The sequence below is a fragment of the Nerophis lumbriciformis genome, linkage group LG15 (assembly GCF_033978685.3).
Source record: "Nerophis lumbriciformis linkage group LG15, RoL_Nlum_v2.1, whole genome shotgun sequence".
NCBI lineage: Eukaryota > Metazoa > Chordata > Actinopteri > Syngnathiformes > Syngnathidae > Nerophis > Nerophis lumbriciformis.
This window is the reverse complement of record NC_084562.2, coordinates 34,973,726-34,998,474: the sequence shown is the minus strand read 5'-3', so window position 1 is coordinate 34,998,474 and position 24,749 is coordinate 34,973,726. Positions and strand designations below refer to the sequence as shown.

Genomic DNA, 24,749 nt, shown 5'->3' with positions numbered 1-24,749 from the left:
GTCAGAAAGACAAACTGAAAAACACTGAACTTAAATACTACAGACATGATTAACGAAAACAGGTGCGTGACTCAAGACGTGAAACAGGTGCGTGACGTGACAGGTGAAAACTAATGGTTGCTATGGTGACAAACAAGAGTGCACAATGAGTCCAAACGTGGAACAGGTGAAACTAATGGGTAATCATGCAAACAAGACAAGGGAGTGAAAAGCCAGAAACTAAACAAAACATGACTTAAAACAAAACATGATTACACAGACATGACAGAAATCACTGCACGTAAGCGGCTAAGCCTGTGACCTTTGATCCCTCAGGCCGTACTGCATCAAAAACCAACCTCAGTTTGTCACTGCATCTGTAAGTGCAAGTTAAAACTCTGCTATGCAAAACGAAAGCCATCTATCAACAACACCCAGAAACGCCGCTGGCTTCGGACTGATGCAAAGTGGAAAAGTGTTCTGTGGTCTGACGAGTCCACATTTCAAATTGTTTTTGGAAACTGTGGACGTTGTGTCCTCCGGAACAAAGAGGAAAATAACAATCCGGATTGTTATAGGCGCCAAGTTCAAAATCCAGCATCTGTAATGGTATGGGGGTGTATTAGTGCCCAAGGCATGGGTAACTTTCACATCTGTGAAGGCGCCATTAATGCTGAAAGGTACATACAGGTTTTGGAGCAACATATGTTGCCATCCAAGCAACGTTACCATGGACGCCCCTGCTTATTTCAGCAAGACAATGCCAAACCACGTGTTAGAACAGCGTGGCTTCGTAGTAAAAGAGTGCGGGTACTAGACTGGCCTGCCTGTAGTCCAGACCTGTCTCCCATTGAAAATGTGTGGCGCATTATGAAGCCTAAAATACCACAACAGAGACCCCCGGACTGTTGAACAACTTAAGCTGTACATCAAGCAAGAATGGGAAAGAATTCCACCTGAGAAGCTTCAAAAATGTGTCTCCTCAGTTCCCAAACGTTTACTGAGTGTTGTTAAAAGGAAAGGCCATGTAACACAGTGGTGAACATGCCCTTTCCCAACTACTTTGGCACGTGTTGCAGCCATGAAATTCTAAGTTAATTATTATTTGCAAAAAATAAATAAAGTGTATGAGTTTGAACATCAAATATCTTGTCTTTGTAGTTCATTCAATTGAATATGGGTTGAAAAGGATTTGCAAATCATTGTATTCCGTTTATATTTATATCTAACACAATTTCCCAACTCATATGGAAACGGGGTTTGTAGTTACAAATTACTTCTCCCAAAAGGTAATTGCATTAGTAACTCAGTTACCACATTCTTAGAGTAACTATCGTTACTCAGCAAAAACAACTGAGACATTATTTTTCATTTTGTTATTTCATTCGCTATTAAAATAACATCTTTAACATCAAATATGTTTATATTAATTGATTGAAGAACAAAAACACTATATGCAGTATTTTAGAACACTTGACATGTATCTGAACTCAATAGATTGCAGTGAGCCATATGATATGCATAGAAATAAAAACAAATATTTAAAAAATATATTAAATAACATTAAATATTGAAAGTACAAAACCCATTACGGTACTCAAAAGGCAAACTTGGGTAAAAAGACACAAAGGAGCCTTTGGCCTTCAAATAGTGCAATTAGCTGCACTTGTAAATCAAAATACAGCATGAAACAACTTTAGATAAAACTGTAACCAAGTTTTGGGCAAATGTTTTACATGCAGTAAAACAACTAAAACTTAAAAAAAACGTTCCTGGATGACATTATGACAATACATTTAATTTGTGTACAAAAATTGGGGTCTTTTCTTAAGGTAATTTTAACAGTGCACATGGCCAGTTGGCAGGCATATACAGGTAAAAGCCAGTAAATTAGAATATTTTGAAAAACTTGATTTATTTCAGTAATTGCATTCAAAAGGTGTAACTTGTACTATATATTTATTCATTGCACACAGACTGATGCATTCAAATGTTTATTTCATTTAATTTTGATGATTTGAAGTGGCAACAAATGAAAATCCAAAATTCCGTGTGTCACAAAATTAGAATATTACTTAAGGCTAATACAAAAAAGGGATTTTTAGAAATGTTGGCCAACTGAAAAGTATGAAAATGAAAAATATGAGCATGTACAATACTCAATACTTGGTTGGAGCTCCTTTTGCCTCAATTACTGCGTTAATGCGGCGTGGCATGGAGTCGATGAGTTTCTGGCACTGCTCAGGTGTTATGAGAGCCCAGGTTGCTCTGATAGTGGCCTTCAACTCTTCTGCGTTTTTGGGTCTGGCATTCTGCATCTTCCTTTTCACAATACCCCACAGATTTTCTATGGGGCTAAGGTCAGGGGAGTTGGCGGGCCAATTTAGAACAGAAATACCATGGTCCGTAAACCAGGCACGGGTAGATTTTGCGCTGTGTGCAGGCGCCAAGTCCTGTTGGAACTTGAAATCTCCATCTCCATAGAGCAGGTCAGCAGCAGGAAGCATGAAGTGCTCTAAAACTTGCTGGTAGACGGCTGCGTTGACCCTGGATCTCAGGAAACAGAGTGGACCGACACCAGCAGATGACATGGCACCCCAAACCATCACCCAACCATGCAAATTTTGCATTTCCTTTGGAAATCGAGGTCCCAGAGTCTGGAGGAAGACAGGAGAGGCACAGGATCCACGTTGCCTGAAGTCTAGTGTAAAGTTTCCACCATCAGTGATGGTTTGGGGTGCCATGTCATCTGCTGGTGTCGGTCCACTCTGTTTCCTGAGATCCAGGGTCAACGCAGCCGTCTACCAGCAAGTTTTAGAGCACTTCATGCTTCCTGCTGCTGACCTGCTCTATGGAGATGGAGATTTCAAGTTCCAACAGGACTTGGCGCCTGCACACAGCGCAAAATCTACCCGTGCCTGGTTTACGGACCATGGTATTTCTGTTCTAAATTGGCCCGCCAACTCCCCTGACCTTAGCCCCATAGAAAATCTGTGGGGTATTGTGAAAAGGAAGATGCAGAATGCCAGACCCAAAAACGCAGAAGAGTTGAAGGCCACTATCAGAGCAACCTGGGCTCTCATAACACCTGAGCAGTGCCAGAAACTCATCGACTCCATGCCACGCCGCATTAACGCAGTAATTGAGGCAAAAGGAGCTCCAACCAAGTATTGAGTATTGTACATGCTCATATTTTTCATTTTCATACTTTTCAGTTGGCCAACTTTTCTAAAAATCCCTTTTTTGTATTAGCCTTAAGTAATATTCTAATTTTGTGACACACAGAATTTTGGATTTTCATTTGTTGCCACTTCAAATCATCAAAAATTAAATGAAATAAACATTTGAACGCATCAGTCTGTGTGCAATGAATAAATATAATGTACAAGTTACACCTTTTGAATGCAATTATTGAAATAAATCAAGTTTTTCAAAATATTCTAATTTACTGGCTTTTACCTGTACTTGTTGGTCACAATAAACATTCATGAAGTTTGGTTCTTTTATGAATTTATTATGGGTCTACTGAAAATGTGACCAAATCTGCTGGGTCAAAAGTATACATACAGCAATGTTAATATTAGGTTACATGTCCCTTGGCAAGTTTCACTGCAAGAAGGCACTTTTGGTAGCCATCCACAAGCTTCTGGTAAGCTTCTGCTTGAATTTTTGACCACTCCTCTTGACAAAATTGCTGCAGTTCAGCTAAATTTGTTGGTTTTCTGACATGGACTTGTTTCTTCAGCATTGTCCACATGTTCTTAATTGGGTTTAAGTCAGGACTTTTGGAAGGCCATTCTAAAACCTTAATTCTAGCCTGATTTAGCCATTCCTTTACCACTTTTAACGTGTGTTTGGGGGTCATTGTCCTGTTGGAAAACCCAACTGCGCCCAAGACCCAACCTCCGGGCTGATGATTTTAGGTTGTCCTGAAGAATTTGGAGGTAATCTTCCTTTTTCATTGTCCCATTTACTCTCTGTAAAGCACCACTTACATTGACAGCAAAACAGGCCCAGAAAATAACACTACCACCACCATGCTTGACGGTAGGGATGGTGGTGTTCCTGGGATTAAAGGCCTCACATTTTCTCCTCAAAACATATTGCTGGTTATTGTGGCCAAACATCTTAATTTTTGTTTCATCTGACTACAGAACTTTCCTCCAGAAAGTCTTATCTTTGTCCATGTGATCAGCAGCAAACTTTAGACGAGCCTTAAGGTGCCACTTCTCGAGCAAGGCCTTCCTTCTTGCATGGTAGCCTCTCAGTCCATGGCGATGCAAAACACGCTTGACTGTGGACACTGACACCTGTGTTCCAGCAGCTCCCAATTCATTGGAGACTTGCTTTTTGGTGGTTCTCGGTTGACTCTTGATCATCCTGACCAATTTTCTCTCAGTAGCAGATAATAGCTTGCGTTTTCTTCCTGATCGTGGCAGTGACAAAACTGTGCCATGTACTTTATACTTACGAACAATTGTCTGCACAGTTGTTCTTGGGACCTTAAGCTGCTTTGAAATGGCTCCAAGTGACTTTTCTGACTTGTTCAAGTCAAAGATTATTTTTTTCAGATATGTGCTGAGTTCTTTTGACTTTTCCATTGTCGCGTTTGTAACCGAGTCTAATGACTGCATCACATGAGCACTATTTAAATGGGCTCAGAGAAGTTAACAGGTGTCGTCAATCATAGTTACTCACATGAAGCTAAGAGGCCATGCCATGAAGCTAATTTGATTTCATTGTAACTTCTCTACATCACCAAAATTGATAATGTATGTTGCTGTATGTATACTTTTGACCCAGCAGATTTGGTCACATTTTCAGTAGACCCATAATAAATTCATAAAAGAAGCAAACTTCATGAATGTTTTTTGTGACAAACAAGTTTGTGCTCTAATCACTCTATCACAAAAAAATAAAGAGTTGTAGAAATGATTGGAAACTCAAGACAGCCATGACATTATGTCCTTCACAAGTGTATGTACACTTTTGACCACGACATTATTTTAAACTAGTTTTTCATCAGGTCAACTGCATCATGCCTCATGGTGTCTGTGTTATACATTACCGTATTTTCCGCACTATTAGCCGCACCTAAAAACCACAAATTTACTCAAAAGCTGACAGTGCGGCTTATAACCCGGTGCACTTTATATATGGATTAATATTAAGATTAATTTTCATAAAGTTTCGGTCTCGCAACTACGGTAAACAGCCGCCATCTTTTTTCCCCGTAGAAGAGGAAGTGCTTCTTCTTCTACGCAAGCAACCGCCAAGGTAAGCACCCGCCCCCATAGAACAGGAAGCGCTTCTTCTTCTACTGTAAGCAACCACCCGCCCGCGTAGAAGAAGAAGAAGAAGCGCGCGGATATTACGTTTCATTTCCTTTGTGTGTTTACATCTGTAAAGACCACAAAATGGCTCCTACTAAGCGACAGGTTTCCGGTTCATGAAAAGACGCAATCTCTCCATCCGCACACGGACTACTATTTCACAGCAACTGCCTAAAGACTTTCAAGAAAAGCTGGCTACTTTCCGTGCATATTGTAAAAACAAGATAGCTGAAAAAAAGATCCGGCCAGAGAACATTATCAACATGGACGAGGTTCCACTGACTTTTGATATTCCTGTGAACCGCACTGTGGATACAACGGGAGCACGTACGGTGAATATTCGCACCACAGGGAATGAGAAGTCATCCTTCACTGTGGTTCTAGCTTGCCATGCTAATGGCCAGAAACTTCCACCCATGGTGATATTCAAAAGGAAGACCTTGCCAAAAGAGACCTTTCCAGCCGGCGTCGTCATAAAAGCTAACTCGAAGGGATGGATGGATGAAGAAAAGATGAGCGAGTGGTTAAGGTAAGTTTACGCGAAGAGGCCGGGTGGCTTTTTTCACGCAGCTCCGTCCATGTTGATATACGACTCCATGCGCGCCCACATCACGCTGGTTTTTAATATATTATTAAAGTTTGACTGACCTATCTGACTGTTTTTTTGACATTCCTTTAGCGCAGTTAGATGCGGCTTATAACACGGGGCGGCTTATAGGTGGACAAAGTTTTGAAATATGCCGTTCATTGAAGGCGCGGCTTATAACCCAGGGCGCCTTATGGTGCGGAAAATACGGTAATTTACACAGAGAAAAGTAAAAAGTATGTTTATGCTCCACCTCCGCATAGCCAAGATGGTGACTATTAACGTTGGCAGGTATAGTTAGTAAGTGTCCATAACTGCACACTCACCATTTTTGGCCTTGATGAGAACAGCACTCGGGTACTTACAGTGTTGGGTTAGTTACTGAAAACCAGTAACTAGTTAGTTACTAGTTACTTTATTTCAAAAGTAACTCAGTTACTAACTCAGTTACTTACACCAAAAAGTAATGCGTTACTGTGAAAAGTATACTTTTCACAGTAACGCATTACTTTTTGGTGTAAGTACGGTAACTGAATAGCTATAGCTATTTAGTTACTTTTTTTTTTTTACTTTTTTTTAAGGCTCCCATTAATGCCCTTTTAGCCTTCATGCATTTGCATCACTGAACTCTGCTAAGCCATGTGGTCTACATACAACACACAAAGACAAAGATATGTTTCAAAGGCATACTTGCCAACCTTGAGACCTGCGAACACATGACATGATTATATGTCATGTCACTATATACAGCACACATACTGTTATACACACACCTAATCAGGCGTTTTTTTCTCTCTAGGAATTGTGAAATAAAATCATGTCTTCAGGAGATCAACACTGTACTGAAGCCCAGAACACTCTACACATTTCCCCAGTATTAGTTTAGAGATAAGGAAAAATTGGAATGGCCCACTAGGATCCCTCTTTATGTTTGTGAACTTTATAGTCTATACATTTAGAGTGATGCGATAATCAAACACTCTAGAAGTCTAGAATGAAAGAGTATATAAGAGAATTGACAGAGAGTATGTACCTTCAGTGATGAATGATGAGCAGAGGCAGAGTTTGGAGTGTCTTCTTTAGCTTGTTTTCCATGTGTATGTACTCACTGTCCACTGTGTCCAGCTGCCTGAAATTGGGCGACTCCACTGTAGAAATAGCCTGCATGTCTTCTGGCACATACGCTGCAATGTCTCTATCAATGTTGTCCTGGCTAGCAGTCCCTCCGTTAAAATCCAGCCACTGTGTGTCTCTCTTTACTAGCTTCGTCGAAGCATGTTGCTTTTGTAGCTGTTTCAGCAGATTTGAATTGCTGTTTTAAGCAGTAGATAGGATCTTTTATCCAAGACACAACTTACATTTAACTAAAATGTTATTTCCTTTCTGTTCGACAAAAGAAAAGTAGTGAGAATATCTCCAAGTTAAGAAACTCGACTTCTGCTCCGCCATGATGTCTTGTTAGTAAACACAGACACACCGCCCCCCCACACACACAGCGCACCTCTCTCTTCTCCCGCTTGTGAGACAGGAAGAATCAGATTGACGACACTGCAACTCTCCAATAAAACACACTCAGATCTTCTCACTTTCTAGCCCATACTACATAAAAAATAACGTAAAATAACGCAGCAACGCATCATGTAGTAACGGTAACTGAGTTACTGAATATAAAAAATAACGCGTATGGGGCTTCACGGTGGCAGAGGGGTTAGTGCATCTGCCTCACAATACGAAGGTCCTGAGTAGTCTTGGGTTCAATCCCGGGCTCGGGATCTTTCTGTGTGGAGTTTGCATGTTCTCCCCGTGACTGCGTGGGTTCCCTCCGGGTACTCCGGCTTCCTCCCACCTCCAAAGACATGCACCTGGGGATAGGTTGATTGGCAACACTAAATTGGCCCTAGTGTGTGGATGTGAGTGTGAATGTTGTCTGTCTATCTGTGTTGGCCCTGCGATGAGGTGGCGACTTGTCCAGGGTGTACCCCGCCTTCCGCCCGATTGTAGCTGAGATAGGCTCCAGCGCCCCCCGCGACCCCAAAAGGGAATAAGCGGTAGAAAATGGATGGAAGACTATTAGTTACTGCCGAAAATAACGCTGTTAGTCCCAACACTGCTTACAGAGCACTGCATGCCATATTCATTCTCAGTGTGAACGTACTTGTGAACGTTAATGATTATTTGAATATTATTTATTTAGGCCAATTACATTAAAACACATCCCAGTCAGTAGTAGAGGGTCAATTTCCCCTAAAATGCTAATTAAAATCCAAGTCCCTGATTTAAAGGAAAACAAGATCACAAAAGAGGGAGAAAAAAAATGACCAATTTGCCTGCTAAGCATATACAACATAAACTCTCATTAGTTTCTCTCTCAGTAAGAAATCTCCAACCTCTTCAATGGAGTGCATACTCTATTTCTAAATAGTTTGATTGCAAAGCAACAGCAAATGCCCAATGTACAGATTTAGTTTCACACTGCAACATGTACTGTAATTCATACATTCATCTCATACGGACTTGGCAAAGCCCACCCTGTTGTTCTCTCGATCAAAGACGGTGTAATACTGGCCGATGAAAACGTCTCCCAGAATCCACAGGGGTCCTGCTGGGGGAGGAATGTCCAGACCCATGAAACCACTCAGACAAATGGTCTTTCCAGCTTGGCTCTCCTGGATTTTCAAAAGACAGGAAATCATTGAGTGGTGCTATTTTGGTATTAAATAATGTGTGTAATAAATCTTGCTAAAGAGCTTGAGGAACAAACAAGTGTGATTTGTGTAAGCCCTCGGAATAACAAAGCAGACTGCTCATGACTTGGCCGAATAAAACAAGGCTAGACTGTTTCTGGTGAACTCTCCTTCACAGTGTTGTATTGTTATAACTGCACACAACATCTGCTGTCCCCTACTGGACAAGACCAACCATGTCATCTCACCTTCAGGACATACTGGTCTCCAGTGAGTTTGTAGGACTGGCCGCCCACATTGAAGGTGATCACAGGCAGAGAAGGGATCTTATCACAGTTCACCATGTACTGAAAACAAAAATAGTATTAGTTTACATTTACAAAACACAAGCTTATCTAAGAAGCTATATGGAATTTCCAAATAAAATGCACTGGAACAAACAAACCACATTGCGGAGTTGGACTTCACATTTGTAATACAAAGGAATCTTGTTTCATTGTGCAGCTATTTGTGCCGGGCAGCACTTTCATTGTGAGCGGGCTGATCAATCTACATGCTCATTCAGTCAGAGCAGTGCTGATGTTTGCTACTGTGCCAAGTCACTTTGTGTGCTTTTGAGCCTTTTTACTACACTTTTTTAGCTGAGTCTAAAGAAAGCAATCGACAAGCCATGTGTGGTTTGAAACATTCAGGAAGAATTCACAGCATTGTCGATGCTGCTCCCCCCAACCCCCCCTTCTGCTGCCTGCAAAGAAGATTCACCAACAGGCAAAGTTGGTAAAGTTAAGGAGTTTGGTGATTTGAAACTTAGTGCACCACAGGGCTAGTGACAGTGTGTGCGTGTCAGCAGGGCTACACAGGAGGAGTTCAGCTAGTTGTTGCTTTGGCTTTGTTATTACAGGTAAAAGCCAGTAAATTAGAATATTTTGAAAAACTTGATTTATTTCAGTAATTGCATTCAAAAGGTGTAACTTGTACATTATATTTATTCATTGCACACAGACTGATGCATTCAAATGTTTATTTCATTTAATTTTGATGATTTGAAGTGGCAACAAATGAAAATCCAAAATTCCGTGTGTCACAAAATTAGAATATTACTTAAGGCTAATACAAAAAAGGGATTTTTAGAAATGTTGGCCAACTGAAAAGTATGAAAATGAAAAATATGAGCATGTACAATACTCAATACTTGGTTGGAGCTCCTTTTGCCTCAATTACTGCGTTAATGCGGCGTGGCATGGAGTCGATGAGTTTCTGGCACTGCTCAGGTGTTATGAGAGCCCAGGTTGCTCTGATAGTGGCCTTCAACTCTTCTGCGTTTTTGGGTCTGGCATTCTGCATCTTCCTTTTCACAATACCCCACAGATTTTCTATGGGGCTAAGGTCAGGGGAGTTGGCGGGCCAATTTAGAACAGAAATACCATGGTCCGTAAACCAGGCACGGGTAGATTTTGCGCTGTGTGCAGGCGCCAAGTCCTGTTGGAACTTGAAATCTCCATCTCCATAGAGAAGGTCAGCAGCAGGAAGCATGAAGTGCTCTAAAACTTGCTGGTAGACGGCTGCGTTGACCCTGGATCTCAGGAAACAGAGTGGACCGACACCAGCAGATGACATGGCACCCCAAACCATCACTGATGGTGGAAACTTTACACTAGACTTCAGGCAACGTGGATCCTGTGCCTCTCCTGTCTTCCTCCAGACTCTGGGACCTCGATTTCCAAAGGAAATGCAAAATTTGCATGGTTGGGTGATGGTTTGGGGTGCCATGTCATCTGCTGGTGTCGGTCCACTCTGTTTCCTGAGATCCAGGGTCAACGCAGCCGTCTACCAGCAAGTTTTAGAGCACTTCATGCTTCCTGCTGCTGACCTGCTCTATGGAGATGGAGATTTCAAGTTCCAACAGGACTTGGCGCCTGCACACAGCGCAAAATCTACCCGTGCCTGGTTTACGGACCATGGTATTTCTGTTCTAAATTGGCCCGCCAACTCCCCTGACCTTAGCCCCATAGAAAATCTGTGGGGTATTGTGAAAAGGAAGATGCAGAATGCCAGACCCAAAAACGCAGAAGAGTTGAAGGCCACTATCAGAGCAACCTGGGCTCTCATAACACCTGAGCAGTGCCAGAAACTCATCGACTCCATGCCACGCCGCATTAACGCAGTAATTGAGGCAAAAGGAGCTCCAACCAAGTATTGAGTATTGTACATGCTCATATTTTTCATTTTCATACTTTTCAGTTGGCCAACATTTCTAAAAATCCCTTTTTTGTATTAGCCTTAAGTAATATTCTAATTTTGTGACACACGGAATTTTGGATTTTCATTTGTTGCCACTTCAAATCATCAAAATTAAATGAAATAAACATTTGAATGCATCAGTCTGTGTGCAATGAATAAATATAATGTACAAGTTACACCTTTTGAATGCAATTACTGAAATAAATCAAGTTTTTCAAAATATTCTAATTTACTGGCTTTTACCTGTATATAGAAAGCTGATCCATCACCACTTTGTTGTGTTTGTTTGATATACAGTACTGTATAGCGCTTTATATTGTGTTCTAAGTGTATAAGCCTTTACTAAAATATAGACTTTTGTCAAGCTGGTACCCATTATTCATGTTTACATTGTTTTTTCGTATTGAGCATTGGTTGTACAGACATGTGGACATATAATCATACGCACATATGAGCGGTGGTTGTACAAACATGTACGCATAATCATATGTACATATGAACATACAATGTATGACACATACCACTTGGTTCAGAAGCAAAGCAATGCTCATTTTTCTTTTAAAACAATGTAATTTTTATTTTATAAATGGAACAATTTGCCTCAAACTTTTCTACTTACGAACAATGTTCAAGAACCAATTGAGTTCATAAATCGGGGTCCCACTGTATATTCCTTGCATTATACTTATAAAAAAATATATATCTGATGCCTGATGTTTCCATTGTCTTACCTCTCCCTGGATGAGCGGAATGGCCCCGATGGCCTTCTGCAGAGCCTTGACCTCTGCAGCCGGGCCGGTGATCAGAGACGTGCCACTGTCCACGATGGCTTCACAGCCGCCTTTACACAAAGTCAACTGGCTGCCCACCTGCAACCTGAACAGTTACTGCAGTGAGGCCTCAAACATTCTCACTTGGACACTTAAATAAGGGTTAGGGTCACTTTTAGTGTGGATTCCGATTCATGCACTCACGCGTCCATGTGGATCTGCCAGTAGGCCTGCCGGGTTACGTTGACATAGCTAAATTCGCCACTGTAGTACTTGGGGTCCGTTCCACCGAGCAGCAGCTCGCCGCCAGGCTGAGTGTCTGGGTTCCTACAAGTGTCATATGAGCACAAATTGTTGTTTTTCAACACAACAAACTACATTTTCCATTCATAATGTCATTCCTTCACATACACAACATTTCCACTACCATATCATATGTTAAATGTAATATTAAATACGTTTGTCAACATTAGGGGTGAGCATAAATAAATTGATCACTGTGGTAGCAAAAAGTAACCACATACGTACACGTTTACAAGATATGACGCAGAGCCAATAAGTAGGTGGTCATTGTTGTGTTGCTCCACTTTGTTTCTTGTTTGTTTTGTTGTAATTCACAAACCTATAAATCTAAAAATGTCCTAATAATAAAAATATAGGGTTTCTGCAGGTATCAGCAAGTCTAATTTAAGTTGTAATGCTTTTTTAATGCCACTTAAAATACCGTATTTTCCGCACCATTAGCCGCACCTAAAAACCACAAATTTACTCAAAAGCTGACAGTGCGGCTTTTAACCCGGTGCGCTTTATATATGGATTAATATTAAGATTCATTTTCATAAAGTTTCGGTCTCGTAACTACGGTAAACAGCCGCCATCTTTTTTCCCGGTAGAACAGGAAGCGCTTCTTCTTCTACGCAAGCAACCGCCAAGGTAAGCACCCGCCCCCATAGAACAGGAAGCGCTTCTTCTTCTACTGTAAGCAACCACCCGCCCGCGTAGAAGAAGAAAAAGCGCGCGGATATTACCGTACGTTTCATTTCCTGTTTACCGGTACATCTGTAAAGACCACAAAATGGCTCCTACTAAGCGACAAGGATCCGGTTCATGAAAAGACGCAATCTCTCCATCCGCACACGGATTACTATTTCACAGCAACTGATATTCCTGTGAACCGCACTGTGGATACTGTGGATACAACGGGAGCACGTACGGTGAATATTCGCACCACAGGGAATGAGAAGTCGTCCTTCACTGTGGTTCTAGCTTGCCATGCTAATGGCCTGAAACTTCCACCCATGGTGATATTCAAAAGGAAGACCTTGCCAAAAGAGACCTTTCCAGCCGGCGTCATCATAAAAGCTAACTCGAAGGGATGGATGGATGAAGAAAAGATGAGCGAGTGGTTAAGGGAAGTTTACGCGAAGAGGCCGGGTGGCTTTTTTCACACAGCTCCATCCATGTTGATATACGACTCTATGCGCGCCCACATCACAGATGGTGTCAAAAAACAAGTGAAGCACACAAATACAACACTCGCCGTCATTCCGGGTGGATTAACCAAAGAACTCCAACCGCTGGATATTGGTGTCAACAGGGCATTCAAATCACGACTGCGAACGGCGTGGGAACAATGGATGACCGAAGGCGAACACACCTTCACTAAGACAGGCAGACAGCGCCGGACGACATACGCCAACATTTGCCAGTGGATCGTAAATGCCTGGGCAGATATTTCGGTCACAACTGTGGTCCGAGCTTTCCGGAAGGCAGGATTCACAGAACTGCTGAACAGTGACACTGACTCCGATGACTTCGACGAGACGGAACCGGCCATTTTGGATCCCACATTTGCCCAACTTTTCAATTCGGACACCGAAGACGAAGAATTCGAAGGATTTACGAATGAAGAATAACTTCAGAAGGTGAGCGCTATGTTTATTTTGTGTGTTGTGACATTAACGTTCGAGCAACATTATGTTGCTATTGCTCTGCACTATTTTGAATTTTACTATGTTTGTGATTGCACATTTGCGTACATTTTGGGACAGAGTTGTTAGAACGCTGGTTTTTAATATATTATTAAAGTTTGACTGACCTATCTGACTGTTTTTTTGACATTCCCTTTAGCGCAGCGTAGGCGCGGCTTATAGTCCGGGGCGGCTTATAGGTGGACAAAGTTTTGAAATATGCCATTCATTGAAGGTGCGGCTAATAATCCGGGGCGCCTTATAGTGCGGAAAATACGGTAAATGTAATGCTCATGTTCTACTGCAGATATTTATTAAATATAGTCAAAAGCTTTTTACAATTTTCTGTATAGACAAAATTGTAAGCATTTGTCAATGATAATAGTTAAATTTGAAAAGTTTACATTAACTGTTATTTTATAGTGGATTAGACTTAGCTCACAAGACGTTTAATGTGACAATTTAGTTCTATTTTCATTTATTTTATACAGCAGAAATTGCTTTGTTGGTGACACCAAATAAATGTAATATTGTTAACTGCCGCCTGCCTTTAATGGCGCACTTGTTATTAGTTAATAGCATGTGTGATTCCACCACATTGATCCTCATTGAGCAAAGTTTGTAGTTTTTTTTGCAGACATTGCAGAACACATCTCTGGGTTTACCATCGACATGCTCTAAACAGCGCTCACTAATGATGACGAAGAAAATAAAAACGTCATGAAAACTTCCAACATCCAAAAAAACAAAGACCATTTCCTTCAAAGACAATATAAAAACAATGTAATATGATGCTTTTGTTTTTTTGTCTCTGCTTTTTGCAGATGATTTGGTCCTGATGGCTTCATCTGGCCAGGATCTTCAGCTCTCACTGGATCGGTTCGCAGCTGAGTGTGAAGCGACTGGGATGAGAATCAGCACCTCCAAGTCCGAGTCCATGGTTCTCGCCCGGAAAAGGGTGGAGTGCCATCTCCGGGTTGGGGAGGAGATCTTGCCCAAAGTGGAGGAGTTCAAGTACCTCGGAGTCTTGTTCACGAGTGAGGGAAGAGTGGATCGTGAGATCGACAGGCGGATTGGTGCGGCGTCTTCAGTAATGCGGACGCTGTATCGATCCGTTGTGGTGAAGAAGGAGCTGAGCCGGAAGGCAAAGCTCTCAATTTACCGGTCGATCTACGTTCCCATCCTCACCTATGGTCATGAGCTTTGGGTTATGACCGAAAGGACAAGATCACGGGTACAAGCGGCCGAAATGAGTTTCCTCCGCCGGGTGGCGGGGCTCTCCCTTAAAGATAGGGTGAGAAGCTCTGTCATCCGGGGGGAGCTTAAAGTAAAGCCGCTGCTCCTCCACATCGAGAGGAGCCAGATGAGGTGGTTCGGGCATCTGGTCAGGATGCCACCCGAGCGCCTCCCTAAGGAGGTGTTCAGGGCATGTCCGACCGGTAGGAGGCCACGAGGAAGACCCAGGACACGTTGGGAAGACTATGTCTCCCGGCTGGCCTGGGAACGCCTCGGGATCCCCCGGGAGGAGCTGGACGAAGTGGCTGGGGAGAGGGAAGTCTGGGCTTCCCTGCTTAGGCTGCTGCCCCCGCGACCCGACCTCGGATAAGCGGAAGAAGATGGATGGATGGATGGATGGATGGATGTTTTTTTTGTTCTATTGTCTTTTGTTATCTCTTGCACATGCTTCATGTTTCCTTTGTTTATCTTTTCCTCGTGGTAGTTTTGTTTAAATGTTTTAATTACCGCTTGAAAATTAGAGAGAAAAAATATTTTTTGAAAACATGTTTAATTGTATGTTTTGATTGTTTGAATTGTGTGTGTCATGTGGTTGTTGAAATAAAAGTTAGAAAAAAAAAGCTGTGATTGTTTCACACAGCCCACCTTCACAAACTCTTCTCCCATGGTTTCGAAGCAAAAAGGTCACTTAATAAAAAGTGATCTTTTTATTCAAATGATTATTAGTCTTAGCTCCAACATTAAAGTAAGTGTCGCTTCCACTGCTATACACAGGAAACAGGAGGAAGAGAATTGTAAGTTTGTCCCACCTACTCGTACCGAAACATAGATTGTGAATGACTGACAAAGGCTCACTCTGTTAATGTAATCCTACTGTCTAATAAACACGCTCAAGTGCTGAGAGCGATGCAGAGTGGGACTTTTGTATCCAGTTTGAAAGCCGGGGACATAAAAAGAAACACACGGGCATACAGCTTATCAATGACGGCAAAGTTATGAAGTACATTTTCATTTATCATTCCATGAATTGACTTATTGGCCAAAGGGCCCCCCTTACAATTGTATGAAAGTTTTTAGTGCCTCTTGACATTGAATGTATTGCTTTTTAATGCAATTTAAGGTCTTTATTTTCGTAAAATCTATTTAATGACTTAATGCTTTTTAATGACCCGCGGAAATCCTGTGATAATAATAATAATAATAATATCGCCATGGTGGTAATGTCATCATAGTGTCAATGTTTGTGAGTTATTAGTCTGGAAATACAGCAATTAATGTGTGGCGTAACTTCATGCATGTTTTGGAGGGCCTTTAAATATGCACACTGTATTCATAAGTTCCTTTGCATTTGAAATGTTATGGTGAATACGAGATTTCATGAAAGCGTGTCTGCTTAAAGTTTTATAAGTCTGGATAATGAAATCAAACAATGGATGTCCGCTAACTTCTTGCAACTCAACACTAAGAAAACGGAAATGCTGATTATCGGTCCTGCTAAACACCGACATTTATTTGATAATACCACCTTAACATTTGACAACCAAACAATTACACAAAGCGACTCAGTAAAGAATCTGGGTATTATCTTCGACCCAACTCTCTCCTTTGAATCACACATTAAGAGTGTTACTAAAACGGCCTTCTTTCATCTCCGTAATATCGCTAAAATTCGTTCCATTTTGTCCACTAGCGACGCTGAGATCATTATTCATGTGTTCGTTACGTCTCGTCTCGATTACTGTAACGTATTATTTTCGGGTCTCCCTATGTCTAGCATTAAAAGATTACAGTTGGTACAAAATGCGGCTGCTAGACTTTTGACAAGAACAAGAAAGTTTGATCATATTACGCCTATACTGGCTCACCTGCACTGGCTTCCTGTGCACTTAAGATGCGACTTTAAGGTTTTACTACTTACGTATAAAATACTACACGGTCTAGCTCCAGCCTATCTTACCGATTGTATTGTACCATATGTCCCGGCAAGAAATCTGCGTTCAAAGAACTCCGGCTTATTAGTGATTCCCAGAGCCCAAAAAAAGTCTGCGGGCTGTAGAGCGTTTTCTATTCGGGCTCCAGCACTATGGAATGCCCTCCCGGTAACAGTTAGAGATGCTACCTCAGTAGAAGCATTTAAGTCCCATCTCAAAACTCATTTGTATACTCTAGCCTTTGAATAGCCCCCCTTTTTTAGACCAGTTGATCTGCAGTTTCTTTTCTTTTCTCCTCTGCTCCCCCCCTATCCCTTGTGGAGGGGAAGACACACAGATCCGGTGGCCATGGATGGGGTGCTGGCTGTCCGAGGTCGGGACCCGGGGTGGACCGCTCGCCTGTATATTGGTTGGGAACATCTCTGCGCTGCTGACCCGTCTCCGCTCGGGATGGTTTCCTGCTGACCCCACTGTGGACTGGACTCTTACTGTTATGCTGGATCCACTATGGACTGGACTCTCACAATATTATGTTAGACCCACTCGACATCCATTGCATTCGGTCTCCCTAGAGGGGGGGGGTTACCCACATATGCGGTCCTCTCCAAGGTTTCTCATAGTCATTCACATCGACGTCCCACTGGGGTGAGTTTTTCCTTGCCCTTATGTGGGCTATACCGAGGATGTCGTTGTGGCTTGTGCAGCCCTTTGAGACACTTGTGATTTAGGGCTATATAAATAAACATTGATTGATTGATTGATTGATATTTTTGTATGTATGTAGATTTGGGGTTTCTGGATTACATAGACTTTTAGTCATAATTCCATGCAGTTTTATAGAGACCCCAGGTCTGCAAAAGAATAAGACGACATAGCAGAAGGGATCAGGGATCAAAGTGTTACCAACACACTTTGTTGCTATATTCAGACCTCTAAATCATTATTTTTTTTCATTATAAAAAACAACCTCTGGTCTTCTCTGAAAGCACAAACCACTCTTTACAACACTCACAGGAATCTCTGTCTTGCTTGACATAAAAAAAGCACAAAAAAAACACGTATTGGACAGCAATAGATTACTTGTTTGTGAGAGATTAGTATTTATGTGGAGATATCTGATGTACAGCAACATAACCGCTGCCTTTCTGAAAAACTTCCTTTTCTGTGTGTTTTGGCCTTTTCTTCACAAGCAAGAAAGCGGCTGAAGCGGTTAACAAAACCGGTATTATTGGGCTTGTGGCAGCACGGCTTTAAAGGCATCTTCATGGCCCAGACATGAGCGCATTACAGGAGATTGTTGTTACATGTACAACACAGCCACTACTGTTCCTTTCTTTATAACTGTGCTTCTTACATGATACAACATGTTTTAACCTTCTGACTTAAACCGTTCAACAACACAAAAGTTGACATGTTATTTTGCATTTCCTGGTTTGACTCTTTTTATATACAAATGCATCATGGCCAAGTATAAATAGGACGATTATGCCATTACCTCTCCCTCCCAAACCACCACAAATAGATTGCAGTAGTAATGGGTCAAACGATACAAAAACATATATGCATTGTGTCGCTCGATAACTCGATGTGTGTTACTTTAAGAAAACAAATGTGACCCAACTGTGCTTATCAAGAAGTGTTACTTTTGGCTCACGAGTGACAGCTCATGCTAAAAGTAGTCGAAAGAGTGGCGTAACGCACTTTCGTCGCCATCATCACTTTTAATGAAACTGGGGAAAAGGAACACTTTGGAAGTATGGGATTCTGATGTTTTAGTGCCAAATAATGTACATTTATTTACCTGTATACTATTTGGCGCATTGACCAGAGTTACACGTTTTGTATTCCTTTCTGCACAGCTATTCATTGAAAAAATTAAAACAATATGATAACTAACTATTAATCTTATTTGCAGGTCTAATACAGTGACTTTTTTAATCTAGCAGCAGGTGTAATTATGAAACACCAACACAGTATCAGTCCATTGTTAATACAGGCAATCTAGTGATTTACCCATCACTAGATTGCAATTGTGTGGGAAACACTGGATGTATTGGCCTACTTTGGATTGATTTTAGTGCTTTTAAATAACTTAAAAAAGGTAAAAGAGCACAAAAGTGGGACCTCATCCTTCAATTTTCAGTATGCAGCCTTCAATGGTTAAGATTTGGACACCTTTGCTGTAATTATAGCAAATGTTGGCTACACAGCAGAAGGGGAGAGACTAACACGAGTGGTTGCAATTCACAACTAAAAACGAGAGAGGAAGAGAAAACAGATAAATATTGTGATCGTCATTTCCAGTAAGTATGCAGTGTGTACCGTATTTTCCGCACTATAAGGCGCACCGGATTATTAGCCGCACCTTCAATGAATGGCATATTTCAAAACTTTGTCCACCTATAAGCCGCCCCGGACTATAAGCCGCGCCTACGCTGCGCTAAAGGGAATGTCAAAAAAACAGTCAGATAGGTCAGTCAAACTTTAATAATATATTAAAAACCAGCGTTCTAACAACTCTGTCCCAAAATGTACGCAAATGTGCAATCACAAACATAGTAAAATTCAAAATAGTGCAGAGCAATAGCAACATAATGTTGCTCGAACGTTAATGTCACAACACACAAAATAAACATAGCGCTCACCTTCTGAAGTTATTCTTCATTCGTAAATCCTTCGAATTCTTCGTCTTCGGTGTCCGAATTGAAAAGTTGGGCAAATGTGGGATCCAAAATGGCCGGTTCCGTCTCGTCGAAGTCATCGGAGTCAGTGTCACTGTTCAGCAGTTCTGTGAATCCTGCCTTCCGGAAAGCTCGGACCACAGTTGTGACCGAAATATCTGCCCAGGCATTTACGATCCACTGGCAAATGTTGGCGTATGTCGTCCGGCGCTGTCTGCCTGTCTTAGTGAAGGTGTGTTCGCCTTCGGTCATCCATTGTTCCCACGCCGTTCGCAGTCGTGATTTGAATGCCCTGTTGACACCAATATCCAGCGGTTGGAGTTCTTTGGTTAATCCACCCGGAATGACGGCGAGTGTTGTATTTGTGTGCTTCACTTGTTTTTTGACACCATCTGTGATGTGGGCGCGCATAGAGTCGTATATCAACATGGACGGAGCTGTGTGAAAAAAGCCACCCGGCCTCTTCGCGTAAACTTCCCTTAACCACTCGCTCATCTTTTCTTCATCCATCCATCCCTTCGAGTTAGCTTTTATGATGACGCCGGCTGGAAAGGTCTCTTTTGGCAAGGTCTTCCTTTTGAATATCACCATGGGTGGAAGTTTCAGGCCATTAGCATGGCAAGCTAGAACCACAGTGAAGGATGACTTCTCATTCCCTGTGGTGCGAATATTCACCGTACGTGCTCCCGTTGTATCCACAGTATCCACAGTGCGGTTCACAGGATTATCAGTTGCTGTGAAATAGTAATCCGTGTGAGGATGGAGAGATTGCGTCTTTTCATGAACCGGATCCTTGTCGCTTAGTAGGAGCCATTTTGTGGTCTTTACAGATGTAAACAGGAAATGAAACGTACGGTAATATCCGCGCGCTTTTTCTTCTTCTACGCGGGCGGGTGGTTGCTTACAGTAGAAGAAGAAGCGCTTCCTGTTCTATGGGGGCGGGTGCTTACCTTGGCGGTTGCTTGCGTAGAAGAAGAAGCGCTTCCTGTTCTACCGGGAAAAAAGATGGCGGCTGTTTACCGTAGTTACGAGACCGAAACTTTATGAAAATGAATCTTAATATTTATCCATATATAAAGCGCACCGGGTTAAAAGCCGCACGGTCAGCTTTTGAGTAAATTTGTGGTTTTTAGGTGCGGCTAATGGTGCGGAAAATACGGTACTTAGTATACTTAACACAGCCTAAGTGTGGTCATACAAAACATCATTATACAGGAAAAACTCATCCATTACTTTAGAAAATGTTTCCCACCTGTTCAGATAGAAAGAGAACTCATTCTTCTCAACCTTTTTCTGGCGCATGATGTTGTCAAAGACGGGCGCCACGCCATCAACAGAGATGCGTGGGTAAGCCATACCGAGGATCCCATCAAACTTGGCAGCAATAAATGCCACCCCAGGTTGCTTGATTGCTTCCCCAAAGAGCTGGTTCTGCACAGATATGTCTCCAATCTAGGAAAGAGAGCACACAAGCTAAAGAGTTTGATTCAAAATCATTTTCTGTGACGCTGCAGCTTTTGCGGTGCTTACGGCGCACGTGTCCTGACTGAGGTAGCCCGACAAACTGCCACTTCCGTACTGGATAGCAAAGGAAGTGCCATTCTTCACATAAGTGCTGGACTTGGCAGAATTATATTTGTGGTGCAGCACTAAAAAAAAAAAAAAAAAAAAAATTATATGTTACGGTCTTGTAAGAAATCCTTCTTTAGAATGTGTTTGTGATTAAAGGACTTACAGCAGGCAATGTCAAACAAGGAACAGTGGACAGAAGGAACCCACAGGTTGGAGGAACCAGTGTCAAAAACCACAGTGAAGGGCTGAGGGGGGGTACCCAGGCTGATGTCCCCATAATACTGAGCCTGGAGAAATTGACAACAAAAGGAATATTATAGAAACATCTGTACTGAGGAACTGAAATCACAAGAACTTCTGCAAAAAACGTAAACCACATTTTTTTCTTATTTGGAGACAAGAGCGCCATAATCTGGGACATTATATTAGTTTTAATAGTAATATTTAGTGCTGTCATAAATATTTTTTTCTAAAACTGATTAATCACACTTTTGAATTTGGAAATTGGAATAATTACGATTAATCATAGTTGTAACAAAAGTGTTGCTTAACCTCTTCGTACTTTTGTTGACAACATTGCCGCAGGTATCGTCCACAGTTTGCTGATGTGCTCGTAGCATTCTTGCATCAAACACTTGTTTTGCTTTAGGGGAACAATACTTTTGTTTTTGTTTTTTTTGCCCATCATTCACAATCCTTATGTAAGACAAAATCACATATTTTTATTTGTTTATGCATTTTAAGTTGTAAAATATGGCAAGTTAGAGGTGGCTAATGAAGCTAATTGGAGTACACTATTCCACCAATAAGGCCCTCTAAAAACCACCCCAAAACCACCAACAGTATTAAATGTACATGTTGTGACCTGAATATTAACCAAGTATTAGCGATACTGTTATAAGCGGTAACACAGACAAATTATTTTTAGCAGCGCCGTGATCACAGAGAGCTAACGAGCTTATGCTGCTATATTGACATATTGAGCCGGTGAGCTGCTGCATCGCCTCTGCGGTGGGGAAAGTTAATTCCATCCATTTTCTACCGCGTATTCCCTTCGGGGTCGCGGGGGGCGCTGGAGCTTAACTCAGCTACAATCGGGCGGAAGGCGGGGTACACCCTGAACAAGTCGCCACCTCATCGCAGGGCCAACACAGATAGACAGACAACATTCACACACTAGGGACCATTTAGTGTTGCCAATCAACCTATCCCCAGGTGCATGTCTTTGGAGGTGGGAGGAAGCTGGAGGGAACCCACGCAGTCACGGGGAGAACATGCAAACTCCACACAGAAAGATCCCGAGCCTGGAATTGAACCCCAGACTACTCAGCACCTTCGTATTGTGAGGCAGATGCACTAACCCCAAAGTTAATTCTAGATTATAAATAAGGGCCCCCCAACCTCATCCTCCTTATATTCAGGCTAAAAAATATAAGGCTCTGGATCATTGTTTGCCCCAAAGTAGTTTTTGTTGTCTCTCATGAAGTTCGCCATGATTCGTAGTGTTGTTGAAGGAAAACGCAAACGTTGTGATGTGTCTCTAAAAATGTATGTACCTAAAATGAGGAAAAATACGGAAATATTACATGTTATTATGAATGTGCCTGCTACTATATTACATATATACTTACAGCATATATAAAACATTGATGGAGGCTTTTGTATATGTTTTAAGAGCCCTTAATATGTGAAATAGAGCAACTCCCATTTGCTTAATTGTTAGCTGACTTTTGCTAGCGTTTATTCACCAGTTTGAATGCATAAAAAAAGAAACACGTGTGCTTGTCTTACATTGGGATTGTGAATGATGGGCAATATTCCTAAAAAAGTGCAGTTCCCCTTTTAAGATGGCCTTTTAAAGTTAAAGTACCAATAATTGTCACACACACACTAGGTGTGGCGAAATTATTCTCTGCAATTGACCCAACACCCTTGATCACCCCCTGGGAGGTGAGGGGAGCAGTGGGCAGCAGCGGTGGCCGCGCCCAGGAATCACTTTTTGGTGATTTAACCCCCAATTCCAACCCTTGATGCTGAGTGCCAAGCAGGGAGGTAATGGGTCCCATTTTTATAGTCTTTGGTATGACATTAAACTTGCTTTTGGTTCCGCAAGTCAGTGTCCCCACTCATCTTTATACTGACCTGATCACTGACTTTATAACAGCTGCACTGCCTTTCAGGCAACCGTCCGCGGTTAAGGTAAAGGAGCATGTACGGTCAAAATAAATTGCCTGATAAATCTGCATTTATACATGATTAATGTGATATTGTTTTGTGATTAATCACTTGTGCTATAATTTTCGTTGTCTTGTTCTTCTTTAAAAAGAGACGTCTAATGGCCTAATGGAAGGACATGTTACAATGCAGTGTGAGTCTTTGTGTTTGTGATGCAACTAAGTAAAATATTTTTACAAAATTGTAGCTACCGTATTTTCCGGACCATAAAGCGCATAGGATTATAAGGCGCACTGCTGATGAACGGGTCTAATCAGGTCTATTTTCATACAAAAGGCGCACTAAAGTGGTCATATTATAATTTTTTCTCACTTTAAAACACTTCCTTGTGGTCTATATACCATGTAATGGTGTTTTTTGGTCAAAAAGTTGCATAGATTATGTTTTACAGACCATCTTCAAATTGCTTTCTGACAGTAGCATCAGGATGCGCCGTTTTGAGGGCGGTCGTATTTACGTGGCTCTACTTCGACAGTGTCTTCTCCCAACCATCTTTGTTGTACCGGTGTAGCGTGCCAGAACGAGAGTGGATGAAGTGTCAAAAGATTGTTTTAATGACATTCAGACTTTACTTAAATCAAGAACAAAGCAGCATCTCCTCATCCGTGGCTAGTGACTAGTGCAACAACACCACCGGAAATGTGTCCCGTGAAAAACCGTCGAACCAGAACGATCTAATCCTAAATCTCTGTGTTTGAATTATGTAAACCCACTACACCAGTGGTTTTTAGCGCTTTCATAGCGAGTCTACTGACAGATATAAGTTAGAACCCTACGCTACTTTACAGGTAAAAGCCAGTAAATTAGAATATTTTGAAAAACTTGATTTATTTCAGTAATTGCATTCAAAAGGTGTAACTTGTACATTATATTTATTCATTGCACACAGACTGATGCATTCAAATGTTTATTTCATTTAATTTTGATGATTTGAAGTGGCAACGAATGAAAATCCAAAATTCCGTGTGTCACAAAATTAGAATATTACTTAAGGCTAATACAAAAAAGGGATTTTTAGAAATGTTGGCCAACTAAAAAGTATGAAAATGAAAAATATGAGCATGTACAATACTCAATACTTGGTTGGAGCTCCTTTTGCCTCAATTACTGCGTTAATGCGGCGTGGCATGGAGTCGATGAGTTTCTGGCACTGCTCAGGTGTTATGAGAGCCCAGGTTGCTCTGATAGTGGCCTTCAACTCTTCTGCGTTTTTTGGGTCTGGCATTCTGCATCTTCCTTTTCACAATACCCCACAGATTTTCTATGGGGCTAAGGTCAGGGGAGTTGGCGGGCCAATTTAGAACAGAAATACCATGGTCCGTAAACCAGGCACGGGTAGATTTTGCGCTGTGTGCAGGCGCCAAGTCCTGTTGGAACTTGAAATCTCCATCTCCATAGAGCAGGTCAGCAGCAGGAAGCATGAAGTGCTCTAAAACTTGCTGGTAGACGGCTGCGTTGACCCTGGATCTCAGGAAACAGAGTGGACCGACACCAGCAGATGACATGCCACCCCAAACCATGCAAATGTTGC

At 41.8% G+C, this 24,749-nt stretch overlaps 1 protein-coding gene across 1 annotated transcript in view; it reads right to left on the bottom strand.

The window, feature by feature from the left end:
- Positions 1–8,066: 8,066 nt before the first annotated feature.
- Positions 8,067–24,749, bottom strand: part of ctsd (cathepsin D) — a 30,021-nt gene continuing 13,338 nt past the window's right edge. The window contains exons 3-9 of the mRNA XM_061975110.1: positions 21,147–21,270; positions 20,942–21,060; positions 20,664–20,863; positions 11,798–11,920; positions 11,555–11,699; positions 8,831–8,929; positions 8,067–8,564 (exon numbers count right to left, since the gene is read on the bottom strand). Coding sequence (XP_061831094.1) covers positions 8,403–8,564; positions 8,831–8,929; positions 11,555–11,699; positions 11,798–11,920; positions 20,664–20,863; positions 20,942–21,060; positions 21,147–21,270 — 972 coding nt within the window. The 3' untranslated portion in view covers positions 8,067–8,402. The remainder of the gene's footprint in view (positions 8,565–8,830; positions 8,930–11,554; positions 11,700–11,797; positions 11,921–20,663; positions 20,864–20,941; positions 21,061–21,146; positions 21,271–24,749) is intronic.